Here is a 13581-nt window from a genome sequence, read left to right as displayed (position 1 = left end):
AGCTCAATAAATGTTAGCCATTGTTTTAATCATTGTTCCTGCTTTTCTGACATCTGCTTTCTAGGTTTCTTTCCTGGTAAGCATGACTACCCCCCCCCCTCCATTAAAGCATGAGCCTCTATAAGAGAAGGACTACTGTTCCCACTGCCTTCACCATCACCATCACCATCACCACCACCACCATCACCACCACCACCGCCACCACCACCACTGCCCGCCATCATGACGGATCTAGCATCCCACAGACAGTCAAGTAGTTAAATGCATCGGCTTAGGAGATAGACTACATAGGTTAATTTTGGTCCTGCTACTTTGAGCAAGTGATTAAACTCTCTGCACTACAAAAATAAAGATGGTAAAAGTAACAACTGCCGAGAGTTGTGTGATAGTAAAATAGATACAGTGTTTAAAACAGGGCCAGGTGTGCGATAAGCAACATGTGTTAGCTCTCAGCACTGTCACATGGATTCTTTGGTAGTTCCTCCTAACAACCGAAGCAGAGTCATTTGCCCTGTTGCACAGTTTAGAAAAGTGAGAAATAACTCACTTTAAGCTATATGCCCAAAGCCATACAGCAAAGTCAGCCTGTGCCACCTTAGCACACTCATTCCTGGCTTCTGCTCTGAGTACTCTTTCCCTTTGATTGGTGCCTGTGAGCCTGAAGGAACACACACCACAGGGATCCAGGAATCCACAAGATTCTCAAATTCTGAGTAAACGTGTCTTTTAAGGATGTTTTTGGAGTTAGAGTAAGCAGGAAGCCATCCTGTCTGTTTTTGGTATGCTTTTAAATTAGATGAGGCCATGTTATGTAACTACTGCCATGCGGGGAACTCAAAGGGCATTAAAGAAATCCTTGCTCTCAAATAGCCTGGGCCCACTTGCTTTACCTCCAGTGCATGACACACTGCAGCCACGAGGCTTCACTAACCTAGCCCTTAATGCATCGAGAACTCTCACGCCTCTGGGCCTTTGTGTATACTCGTCCCTGTGTCTGAAGTTTTCCCTTTCCTCAACCTAGCTTCTAGTCTAGTCTTCTGTGTTCTCGAATTCACTCTCACGTGCTAAGCACATGAACAGCATCTCACCTTGAAGGTTCCTGGTTCATCACACCTATCCTGACACTACCTCCTCTTCTTGATTGGCACCTGGGCTGACACCATCTGCTCTGGTCCTCAAAGAACATATGCTATTAGTTCTGGGCCCTGATCCTCAGGGGCTGGGATCTACTTGATGCTCTGGATCAGAAAGTATGGCTGCACGGAGGGGGTGTGGGGTGGAGTTAGGAAGTGAGGAGCACGCCACTCACCTGGTGGAGGATGCTGGCTCTGTGGTCTGTCGCTGCAGCTTTGTGTGGCGCATGATGTGCTCTTTGACCGACATCTGCACCTCGGCTGGGATGTCTGGGGAAGTGTGGCTGATCTTCACAGCTGCCTCCAGGAAGCCCAGGGCACTGGGGTCCTTCAGCTTATCCGCCATGTTGCCTCTGGAGCTGGGGCTCTGGAGAGTCTCTGAAGCAGGGTTAGCAGAAGAAGGGCTGGAGGCCTCTTTCTTCCTCCAGGGCATCCAGCACAGCTTCCAAAAGAGAAAGAGAAAAACTGCCACCAGGGCCACGCCACACACAATAACTACCACGGCGAGGAGGCTGACAGAGGTGCCTGCCCTCAGCATGAGGCGGGCAGGGCAGGACAGAGAGACACACAGAGGTGGGGATACGCAGGTGAGGCATTGGAAGAAGGCGCACACGGAAGGGACAAAGACGGAAGAAGAGAGAAGAACGGTTATGAGCAAAGCTACCAAGTCACGGGAAGAAGCTACGGTTTGGACCGCTGATGGTCCATTTTGTCAACTGTCTGCAGCCTTGGCGTTCACCACAGTCTGGTTGCTTTAGCATCACCCTGCCCCAACCTTTTACCAGCATGGGGAGCACTGGCGGCTTACCCTACTGCCTCTGGCTTGTGCCCAGGGATGGGACAGTGATTTAAATGAGATTCTATCAAATGTGCAAATACCTGAAGTATTCGTATTTGTGCACTGTTTGAATTTCTATTAGAGCAATTGCTGTGGTCAGACTTCTAACAGGGTCTCACTTTTCTTTTCAACCCAGAGCCTTGTCCAGGTTAGGCAAGTGATCTCTTACTGAACTTTGTCTCCAGCCCCCACAACCCACACACAGTCTATGAGGTTCTAGCAAACCCATGCCCCCTTAGAAAAGGGAGCATGGAGCCTTATTCCAGGCTCCATCCTTGTTCATTCCTGGGACTTAGCAGGAATTCAATAAACACCCCTATTTCCTCCAGAGAGAAGAGTGCAGCCTCGCTTCCCTAAAAGCCGATGTGTTGACGTCTGTTTTCCTAGAGTTTTTTTTTGCATGCTGTAGGCTCAGTGGTTTCTTGTATTAAGTTGGAATCTGATTACCGGGGTCTATATAGGTCAAAGTTAAGTACAAAATACAAATGACTCCCATCACTGTCTTTCTTCCATTCTGTGGCTCTTTGGAGGCTTTGCTGTGAATCTAGGCTTTGTGAGCAGGGTGGCTGGATTGGAAGCGGGCACTTAAAACCTTAACCCTCCCCTGTCCAGACTCAGGGTGCCCATCATCTCAAGAGAGCTGTGTAGAATGTCCCCTCGAATACGGAGCTGGTAAGCAGACTCTTGTCCCATTTCTCTTCAAACATAAAGAAGAGTCTTTGAGCCTTTCTGGGCAGGGCTGTCACATGATCACTTGAGGATGAGCCAGCCATGGAGTTTGGTTTGGCTAACATGTTGAGTGAGAAGCTATGAAAGTCCCTGTCACTACCCCAGATGTCTGACTTTTGTGGAAGAGGCCAATGACTTGCTAACTGGCCCTGGGCAGATGGGTGACTCCCTCTGCAGGGATGTAGCCTATCAGTTCAACCTCTGCTTTCCAGTATCTGGCTAGTCCCTGCAGATCTGGAGGTTGGAGCCTCTGCACCAACTGCTAATTGCCTTATGAATCTTAGGACTTGTGCAATTATCCAAGTACAAAGGCAAGGCTGTCCTTTTAGAGATGGCAACAGTAGTCTAGCAGAGGGACTTTCAAGAGTCCACAGGTTAGTCAGACATAGAACTTGGGCCAGGGCCCAGGTAGCCACTATCCTATTCTTTCTTCTCCTATGACTTGTTTGTCCCAGATTAAACTCTAGACTCCTATAGGTTCCGGTGACCTTATACTCTCATATAAGCAGGCATATACAAATAGATTACAATTCTTTCTTATTTAAGTTCAACTATGCCAGATTCCATTCAGAGCTAGGCTTGACAAAATGCCTGGGTTCCACTAGGTACTTTTATTGTATCCAGATCTCAGGGAAAGCTAGGCTACATCTTGAGGTTAAGAACCTCAACCATCCTTTCAAGGAGCCCCCACTACCTTCTGGCTCCCTATCCAGTCCTTGCCAGGATCAACAGCCAGGGGCATCCATGAAAAGAGATGAAAAGCAGATTATTCTCAAGTATCTTCCCACCACCCCTGGCCCCACTCAGCCCACCATAGAGACCTCAGAGCCTTTCTGTGGCTGACAGCTACCAGCACTAAGACTTCCCCAAGAGCAGTGGTTCTCAACCTGTGGGTAGCAACCCTTTTAAACAGAGGTCACATATCAGGGGTCTTAGCATTAGGAAGGTTGAGAATTACTGCTCTGGAGAGAACCAACCAGCTCTCCAGTGAGGCATGCAGGTACCTTGAGAGAAAAGAATTCCAAGATAGTATAATCTTTATCATGTTATAGAAATAGTCAAGAATTCATATACAGGTTGATAGTCATAAGTGTTTTATTATTGGATTTAGTCAATTTATTCAACATCATTATGTTCAATATTAAAGTGTTTTTATATATTTAATCATGTAATCCTCTCTAATGAAATAGGTTATTGTCCTAGAGAATGAATAGATTGCCCAGGTCACAAAGTGAGTAAGATGAGACTTATCCACACAGCTCAACAATATCACTTTGGTAGAACATGTATGTATATAATTTAGAGACAGATAAACACACACAGGAAGTACTTAAATTCAGATTTGTTTTGTTTTGTTTTCTCTGTTGTACATTTACGATCTAAATGTCTTGGAGGCTGTTTCTCCAAGCCATTAACCTTCTGGGCACATCAGAAGAGCTACTGTAGACATGAATGTCCGTATTCTAAGTGCCTGCCCATCTCTGAACCCTTCGTATCTGTTCTTTGTTACAGCTGCTCTGAGCCCATTTTCTGCACTGAGTCACTTTAAAACAAAAGGTATTTCTAGGGCCGTGCTTTCCTTTGATCATACATTTTACTTGCTCTGGTAATAATTAGAATTTTAATGAGAAGGGAGGAGGTGAGGGGGATCCAGAGAGCACAGAGTGCATTTAAATGTTCAGCTTGACAAAAAAAAAAATGAATTCATAAATGAAATAAAGGTAGGGGAAGGGACCAGGGGATTCTTTTTTTTCTCCATGTAGTTGCTATTCAATTGCTTCTCCATGTGACCTCCAGCTGCCGTTCCCTTGACACTTATGCTTAGAGAAGGCAAAGGGGATGGATTACTGGGAATCAGTGCCTAGCACTCACTCAGTACTGGTTATGAAAGGACAGTAGGGCCACCCCATGCCTGGAGAATCTTCTCCCAGGACTAGGAGAACCTGAATTTTGGCATCTCACAGGCAGACAATGCAAGGAGAATTAGACTCTGGAAACCAAGAGTTTATCTGTACAGGAGGTGTAAGGTGGTGAGGGGGAAAGCAAGAGAGGAATCAGCAAAGAGGAGGTGGTAATCATAGAGGAATAACGAAAAATAACTCAGGGAGGTCTTGACCTCAGGCAGCCTTCACCACCTAGTGTGTCGGTCAGCTCGCTATGGTTTTGAATGCCTGAGGTCTCTGGCTCACAAAGAGAAATGTTGACTTTGGCTCCCAGTTTCAGATGTTTCCTCCTATGCTCTCTCAGTCCCTCTGTTTGGCTCAAGGCCGCACATCATAGTGGGTACATGTGGGGAAGCCAAACCTTTTACATCATGACCAGGAAGCAAGAGAGAGGGACAGAAGGAGGAAGGAATTGTGGTCCTGATATCCCTGTAAAGACAAGATACAAGACTTGCCCTTAGGCCTCATTTCTGGAAAGCTCTACCCCTCCCACTTTAGGCCCACTTAGGAACCAAGCTTGCAACGTGTGGGCCTTTGGGCAGACACGACAGATCCGAACTCCAGCACCTGCTTACGGGCATCTGATTTGGGAAGCAATAGCTGCCAACCATAGAGCCACCTCTGGGAGAGGAAAAATGTGGTCCATCTAGTTCTGCTTTGGAGATTATAAGCTCAAGAACATGGTCCTGAACAACGGCAGGAGGCTTTTCTCCTTACTGGGGAGCTGGATTTCACGAGGTGTGAAGAAACACTGGCGGTATCTTGGGTGGGCACCAGGGTAGATGTCTGCAAAATGCATTCCACCTACACTGCTTTCTAATGTCACTTCCTACCTCACAGGGTCATTATGAAAATCAAATGTGCTAGGAGTAAACACAGTCCTGATATGCAGAGAATGTCCCCCAATCATTAGCTGCTACTAATGTCCCCAGCACTTGTTTTTTGTTTTTTGTTGTTGTTGTTCATGTGATTAAGTATAGTTGTTTACTGTGTACAGCTAAGCCTCTGGGGCCAAGAAGGGAGACCCTGGATCAGAGAGCAAAATGGCCTCAGGCCCCTTTTCCCTCCTGGGAAGTGAAGACTCCCCCTCCCCCGAAGGTCATCAGGGTAGGGCCTGCTTGGTCACCTTAAATATGACTGTCTGGTAGGGTGATGGCTCATGGCCCTCTTCCTTCTTCAGAAATGCTAAGTTATTAATTAGCATCCCAGGGCCAGCTTATCATCCATGGTGACACTTCATTCTCTAGAGACAGACTGGGCCCCCCTCCTCCCTCCACCCGTGGTGTTAGGATTCATCAGCGACTCTTATCTCTTGCTATTGTTCCGGTTTTTTTTTTTTTCCTAATGGGTTCCTATGTCAGGGAAATCCATTTTGTAACCATCACAGGCATTCTTGCTAACAGACTATAATTGAAAAGACAAACTGGAGGATTAGGAAAGAAAAGACTGGTTCCCAGTTCACCCCAGTATCAGAGAAGCCTGGCCCAGGGCCCGGAGTTGCTGCTGGCCCCTCAAACCCACAGGTACCTGGCTGTGTGCTTCCCTCACATCCTTGATTATGGAGACATAAATAAACTACAGCTCAGAAACCAGACAATAAGGTATGTAGAGGTCCAAAAACATGGAAGGAACAGCATTTAGTCCAGAGAGGGCAGAGACTGCAGGCAGAAGCGTTCGTATTAATATTAATGGTAGTATTTGCTGTTCATTTCTATGCAGCGAACATTGTGCCTTTTATATTATCTCATTTAATCTTTACAGCCTCCTGAAGAAATCCATATTCACTTCTCACAGATAAACAGAGTGTAGAGATGATAACTAAGTCCCTGGCTCAAGGGTTCAGTGTGTTAAGCAGAGGAGCTGGGAGCTTTCTGAATCCAGGCATCTGTGGGAACTGGAGACGAGGCTGAAGCTCTGCCAACTCAGAGCTGCACCACGGGGTCAAACATGTCTTACCTGGAATCTGGATAAGGTGAGGGTGTTCTCTACTCTGGTCTGATCTTTTAACCTGGGCAGAGCCCTGCAGTTGGATTATAACTAACCTCCACTCTGACTTTTCTTGTCTGAGAAGAGCATGTCCTCAGAGTTACCCATGGACTACCAGACAGGTAGCCAGTTGCTCCTGAAAAGTCCCATCCGGTGATATCCCTGAGGAATACTCACATGTGTGAGTGTGTGTGTGTGTGTGTGTGTGTGTGTGTGAGAGAGAGAGAGAGAGAGAGAGAGAGAGAGAGAGGAAGAGAGAGAGAGAGAGAGAGAGATCACTTGTATCGACAGAACAGTAGCTGGTCTTTACTGAGGCTAACGGACATGGTCCATTAATAATAAGCTGTGCCGTGGCTTGTAAATTTATTAGGAGAAGTGGGTATAATTAAATTCAGAGTTGGGGGAGAGGGAGCAGAGGGCCATGGCTTCCTTTTCTTCTTTAGAGAGCCTGGCCAAGCTACCTACCGATGGGGATAATTAGCAGAGTCCAAACAGAGAAGGAATTAATGCTCCTGAAAAAAAAAACTGTGATGAGAAGAGACAATGCTGAGCTAATTACGGCCGCACAAAGCTTTATGACTGGGTGCCTGCTTCATTAGAGGAGTCAGAGATAAATCGGAGGCTAATGTAGAATGTTATGGTGAGCAGAGTTTTGGCACTAGTTCAGTTATTATTATTACTATTATTACTACTATTACAGATGGTCACTGTACCTTTCTATCCATGGTTCCCTTGAATGGGGATTTAAGGTTGGAGTGGTGGAGGGGAGGTACAGCCAGCCAGTCTCTCCCTTCTGCGCTCAGCCCCAGTTTACAGCTATAGCTAGTGAGCGGAGAAAACTGTATGGGATTTCATGGGGAAAACAGAGTTCAGTGCCCTTAAAAAGAGAGCTGAGGGATGAGGTGCTGTTTAAATCTGCAGTGTCTCAGGTGGTGGTGGCACACGTCTTTAATCCCAGCACTTGGAAGGCAGAGGCAGGCAGATTTCTCGGTTCAAGGCCAGCCTGATTTACAAAGTGAGTTCCAGGACAGCCAGGGCTATACAGAGAAACCCTGTCTCAAAAAACAAACAAACAAACAAACAAACAAATCTGCAGTGTCTGGACCAGATGCCCAGCTGGCTCAGCTCTGATTGTATGTCCTGAGATGCTCAGAATCAGAGGCCCAACCAGCAAAGGCAACGATGAACTCAGTCAGGTCTTCTTTCCATGCTCAACCCAAGTCAAGACCACCCCAAAGAAGCCTGGCCTGATCCTGAGCCCCAAAGTCAGTCCTGATCATATCTCACCCCCAGTTCAGTGGGCCAAGAAGACAGAGAAATGCTTAAGCTGTGAGAACAGAAAACACAGCTTTTGCACAGAGCTGGAAGGGGTGAAGTACACTGGGACAATCAGCCCTGCTCGGCCCTGTCACACGCAGCAGGAGAGGAGAACTTCCAGAGGCATCTAGAATGTTCTGCCACTATTAGGTGTTGGACTTTGAGACACTTGAAGGGGATTATAGGTGCTTATTTACTTTGAGAAGGTTGATACAGGAGAATGCTCATGAGTTTGAGGCCAACCTGGGCTACGTAGCTAGATCCTGTCTCAAAAAACTCAAGAGAGAGAAAAAAAAGTTAAGGCATGAAACACACTAAGATTGGAAAACCATCCCACCAGTTGTTTAGGGGTAGCTAGCGAGTTTCTTCCATGAATGTAAAACATAATGTCTATTCCTTCCATCTAGAAGGAGCCAGAGAGCGTCTGATTCTTCAGATGAAGAAACGGGACTGTGTTTTAGAGAAATGTGCACTTCATTCCACATCACACACAGGAGGGGAAAAAAAAGGAAGGAAAAAAAAAGCAACATTCTCTGGGCTGCAAAAGGCCAACTTCAAAGCCAGGTGGTTGAATCACAGAACCTCTCTAGAGTCATTAGTAAAACTAGCAAACACCACATGCATCTTGAGCCATAGGTAGGCTGGGAGCAACCACTCTTGGTTACAGCCTACAGCACCAGGCACGGGTCAGTTTCCAGGCTCCTGCGCATTCTAGAACACGATTAGATTTCTGCAGCAACTTGGACTACGTACGGAGTTTGTTCACCTCCACAAGAGAAACGGCAGGAGAGGTCTGTTGATGGCTCTTTGCCTACATGGGGCCTATGAGGAGCGCACGAAGGAAGAAAGCAGACCTGCTATCCTCGGGTTTTTAGAGAAAGGGATGCTCTTAGCTGGGACATTTCAGCACAGATGTTTCCAAATCAGACGAGTCCGAGTCACAGATTTCTGATGCAATTCCTTACCCAGACCCTGACCTATGGGCAGGTCTGTGCAAATGGTAGTGGAATCTGAGTCTCATCTGTTGAAGCTCAGGGTATCACTGAGAATCCCAGGAGCTGGCAGAAGGGAGGAAAGGAGATATGATGGGAAGGGGAGCTAAGCTCATTCTCCCCACGTGCGTTATTTCCTTTCTCATAAAAGTGCAGATGAAAAGATCTAACGTTGCTTTGCTTGGAGTCTCGGGGGCGGGGGAGCTACAAGGAGCAGGCTGGGAGGTGGGAGGTCTGGCACCCTGGTTTGAACACCGACATAGAGTTCACCCAAATCCCCAAGGCTCCAGAGCCAACTAAGCCATTTTCTTGTGGTGTGATCCAGCTCTCTATCTACCTGCATCTCTTGTCCTACCTTGGATTTCTTGGGGATTGTGACAGATGCAGTCACCATGTTAAGGCTCCCCTGAGCCAGGCTGAGTGTACAACTCAAACACACTCTTAGGGTATCTGGTAGCCTGCCTCGTTCTCCTCAGCCCAGCCATTCAGATTAAAGGAATCTTTCTGGAGTCAAACTCACAATGCACACCCCCCCCCCAAACTACAACACTTTTTGCCCTGGGCAGGTAGTAGGGCAGAACTCCAAAGATGTGTGCTGGCCTTCCATATTCTGAGCAGTCAGACCCAGGGGGAAGACTCCATTGGAGATGGAGCATTGAGGGAAAGATGGAAGGAAGCTAAGGAGTGGGGGAAGGTAGGAAGTGACTGTTTGACGTGAGGGAATTGCTGTCTCGGAAGCATGGTGATGTAGAAGGAGATACAACAGAGGACCAGTGTCTAATGTCAGTCTCATCTGTTCTGAGACTCCCAAAGAGGCAGAGCCAACTTTTATCACTGTGCCATTCTCAAAAGTTTTTTATGTCTAATCTTGGTCTCTTCTACTGCAGTCGTCAATTCATTGATTAAACAGAGAGAGAGAGAGAGAGAAAGAGAGAGAGAGAGAGAGAGAGAGAGAGAGAGAGAGAGATCCCTAATGACTCATACAGAAGTGAGGTGGGCTCCACTCACAGAAGGCTGGATACAGCCTCCCTCCCTGAGCATACACACAGCCTCCCCTGACCTCTCTACCTTCCCTCTCACAGGATCTATCCCTAACCTGGAATCTTCCTCTATCTTTGACCTTTAACCTCAAATGGAAAAGGCGCTCTGGAATCTGAGGCCACTGGGAGCTCGCCCGACCTGCACCTGCTCCTGGGTACCTCTCCCCTGGTCCCTGATTACCTGTCCCTGGAGAGATGCGTGAGGACCACATTTCTGCCTTTAGCAGCCCCCTCCTGTCTTTCCCTCACTAGCCATATGGAACCACGAAGCGACTCCCACTTAAGCCTAGGCCCGGAGCCACTAGGGTCTTGGTCAGGGTCTTGATCGGGGTCTCAGTCGCGGACAAGGTACGGTGAGTCTGCAGAGCCCCAAGGAACTCCAGCGCTTGGGTCTCTGCAGGATCTCCCCACCCCCACGCCGCATTCGCTCCGGGCCGCAGGCTGCCCCCGGGCCCTTCCCTCCGAGGGGACACGACCCATACTTCCTCTGTCCTGTACCCTCCTAATTGCGGGACAAAGGATCCCGCTGCAGCAGGAGAGCTTGGCGGCAAAGACTGGTGCAGCAGGTACATACCCGGGCCGGTCGGCTGTCACGCCGCGGACACTCCCGCGGCTCCCGCCGCCAGGGCGCGACACGCCACCCCTCTTGTCGCGACTCCCGCGAGACGTCGCGGCTGCACGCAGGACCGGGTCCCCGAGGGGCTCGGGCTCAGGACTCACCCGGGCTCAGGAGCTGGACTCGGCTCGGGCTGCCGCCTAGACTTGGCGGCTGCCGGGGTTGCGTCCGGCGCAGGGTCCGCGGGGCCGGGGCAGGAGGTTCCCGCCTGGCAAAGTCGGTGAGAGGCACCGGCTCAGTTGAACACCCGCCCGGAGTCCGAGTGAGTCAGAGAGAGACCGAGGAAGCGAGTTATAGGGGTGCCGGGTGGGGGTGGGGGTACGCCACGACACTCTCCCCACCCCGCCCCCCGTCCCCCCTCCCCCCCGGCGAGACGCAGACAGCCACTCGCTGCTGAGAAACCTGGACACAAAGACCGCGTGCCAGCTGCAGGCGCAAGTTTTTCCCAAGCCCAGTGGCACCGCCAGCCTTTACCCAGTCACTAATGAGCCCTGGATCCTAGATCCTGAACCCTGGACAGCCCCCCACCCCCTGAAACACAGCTTTCCTCCGTGCCCAGGACGTCTCCATTCCCCTCACCCTGGCCAATCGCTCCTGGGATGAGCCCAAGACACAAGGGAAACTGAGGCCCCAAGGATGCCGCATCTCCGGGCTCTCATAATTAGTGACCTGGAAGGAGAAGGGTTCTCTCCTCTCAGGTCCTCTTCGAATCTCTCCCTGCGGGCGGTGAGCCAGGGAACTGACCCAGACTGGGACTCCGAGCTAGACTTCTGAGGTTCTGGGGCCCTTGGGCTGGTACCTTGGGCAGGGGAGGCCACTGAGAAGAGAAATCCAGGAGTGGAGAGGGACCTGGGTCTCCCAGTACCTGAGTCTGCCGCGCTTGGACTCTGCTCCGGGGACTGCAGCTCGAAGCTCCGACAAGTCTCAACGTCCAGCCCGAGAGGGGGCGGCCGGGCCCGGCACAGAGAAGCCAGGACCGCGAGCGCCGCCTGGCACCGAGGCCCTCCGGCCCCCCAAACCCCGCTCATGCCCCGGACACTCAGGCCAGCGGAGTAGTGGCTCGAACTCCAGCCGCGGCCGGACTGGGGCGGGGTAAGAAGGCCCCAAGAAGACCCTCCCCGCAGCGGCCCCCTGAGGCTCCGCTCTGCTTTTAATCACTTCCCCGCAGGGTCCCCGCCCCTCACGTGGCATCCCGCGGCAGCTGGCAAGTCTGGCGCCTCACGGCCGCCCCCTCCACACTCAGGGACTTGCCTGAGTCCGGGCAGGTTCCAACCCCGCTGTCCCACATCATGCAGGATCAAGGCCAACTGAGTCCTCACTGCGGATATGACCTTGGGCCTTTCTGGGACTCAGTTTTCCATTTCGTAAACGAGGTGTAATAATTACTGGTGCTCTATGAGCTCCCTGGGAATATATAGGTAGTGCTTGTGAAAACGTTGGGGAAACTGCCACATGCCAAACAAGTGGGCATCGCAATAACACAACATAAAAAGGAGTGGTCTGACTGTATGGCGGGAGGACCCTGCAAAGAGAGTTAACAGGAGAAGTTAGCCAGACTTTCCGGGTCTGGGCTTCGGAGATATAAGACCCCAAGACGGCAGAGCGAGGGGAACTGTAAAGAAGACTTTCAGAGCCCCGCAATCTTGCGGTCCGAGGCACCCGCACGTTGCTATGGCGACTGGAGGCAGCGGCCGTCTCTCTCCATGGCAACAGGAGGAGAAAGTTTCTGAATAGGAGTGGGGAGCATTTCAGAAAGGGGTTCGGTTCCCACCAGACCCACCTCCACGCATCAGACCAAACCCACCATAAATAATATATTTTTGTATGAAGCATATATAACAAGGACCAAAAAGACGGAAATCTAAATAGGAGGCTAGACTGTAAAAGGAGCTCCCCTCAGGAACTGTGAAGTGAGACTCAGAAGCAGGGTGGCTGTTAGTTTCGGGATGCTTTCACCCAGGCCTGGAAATCTAGGAGCCATTGCTAACAGACAGGAGAGCGACTCCCTTAAGGCCCTATCACAGTAGACTCCCACCCTTCACCTATCATCATTGTGTTGCCTTTCCGAAGTAGGATCTGGGAAAGAAACTTTAGCTGGAGCCCCTGCACCTGCAGCTACGGGGCTGGTGTGTGCAAGTGAGAGTGGTCAGGGAGGAGGGTCCTTCCTCCGAATACACGTTAATTGGAGGTGGCTTGGGCTGCGACTCAGGTTCCAGAGAGAGGAGATTTGGAGCGGTAGCTCCAGACGATCACCACCATGCACCATCTGTACCAGCCGCATCAACTGGCCCTTATAGTTGCAAACACGAGACAGACAGTGCCCAGGGTAGCAAGAGAAAGGCCTCAACCTAAGAGACCTCTTCTCTCAGCCTGGAGGTTCTCCTAACAGGCGCAGTGTCCCTGTCCGCGGTGCTGAAGATTCGGTTGGTATAATCAGCTTGTGCGCGCTGTGTTAGGGAAGAGTGGGGAGGGGCTATTATAGCGGGTTCGCAGCTTCCACCCGGGTCCCTAGAGCCTGCCATAGAGAAGTGTGGGAACTTGAGCGGAAGGGACTGAGGACGGCTTGATCCATGGTTCAATCCAGACCACCTTCCAGGCAGTGGTGCTGGATTGCTGTTCCAACAACAGGTAAGCTTCTGCCTCTCCACTTGCCTTCCACCCACCTGAGGAACCCAGACGCCCGATATCCTCCCCTCCATCACCAATGTAGATTTCAGCCCCGAGGAGAGTTCGGAGTTCCGAGGCCCCAGGCAACACTCTCATTAGCAGCTTCCCAAGCGGGGGTTTTGTGTTTATGTAAAACACAAATGGAGAGCTGCTCTCTGCTGGTGTTTATGGCAACTCTCACTCCGCGGCGATTTCTCCCTCCTCCTCTCGAGTTTCCTGGGAACATTAGCAGAACAAAGCGCCTTGTTTCCCTTTGCAAAGAATGGAAAAACAAAACAAAACAAAAACAAAAACAAAAAACGGGGACCACCTTTCCAAGG

General features: G+C 50.2%; 1 protein-coding gene across 17 annotated transcripts in view; it reads right to left on the bottom strand.

Annotated features, from left to right (window-relative positions):
• The window catches only part of Syt6 (synaptotagmin VI), a 70323-nt gene extending 58568 nt beyond the window's left edge, over positions 1-11755 (bottom strand). For 2 of the 17 annotated variants that reach the window (XR_375546.4, XM_006501705.3), the window contains exons 1-2: positions 11460-11622; positions 1310-1658 (exon numbers count right to left, since the gene is read on the bottom strand). Coding sequence is in view for 12 of the 17 variants with exons in the window: in XM_006501705.3 (XP_006501768.1) it covers positions 1310-1658; positions 11460-11622 (512 nt within the window). In the remaining 5 variants the exon portion in view is untranslated. Of the gene's footprint in view, positions 1-1309; positions 1659-10552; positions 11009-11393 lie in introns of those variants that run through there. The other 15 variants (XR_375547.4, XR_003954361.1, XR_003954362.1 and 12 more) reach the window with 15 other exon arrangements.
• Between the last annotated feature and the right edge of the window lie 1826 nt (positions 11756-13581).

This window comes from Mus musculus, chromosome 3, assembly GCF_000001635.26.
Source record: "Mus musculus strain C57BL/6J chromosome 3, GRCm38.p6 C57BL/6J".
Classification (NCBI taxonomy): domain Eukaryota; kingdom Metazoa; phylum Chordata; class Mammalia; order Rodentia; family Muridae; genus Mus; species Mus musculus.
Note: the sequence above shows the minus strand (reverse complement) of the source record. Positions and strands in the feature narration are given on the sequence as shown.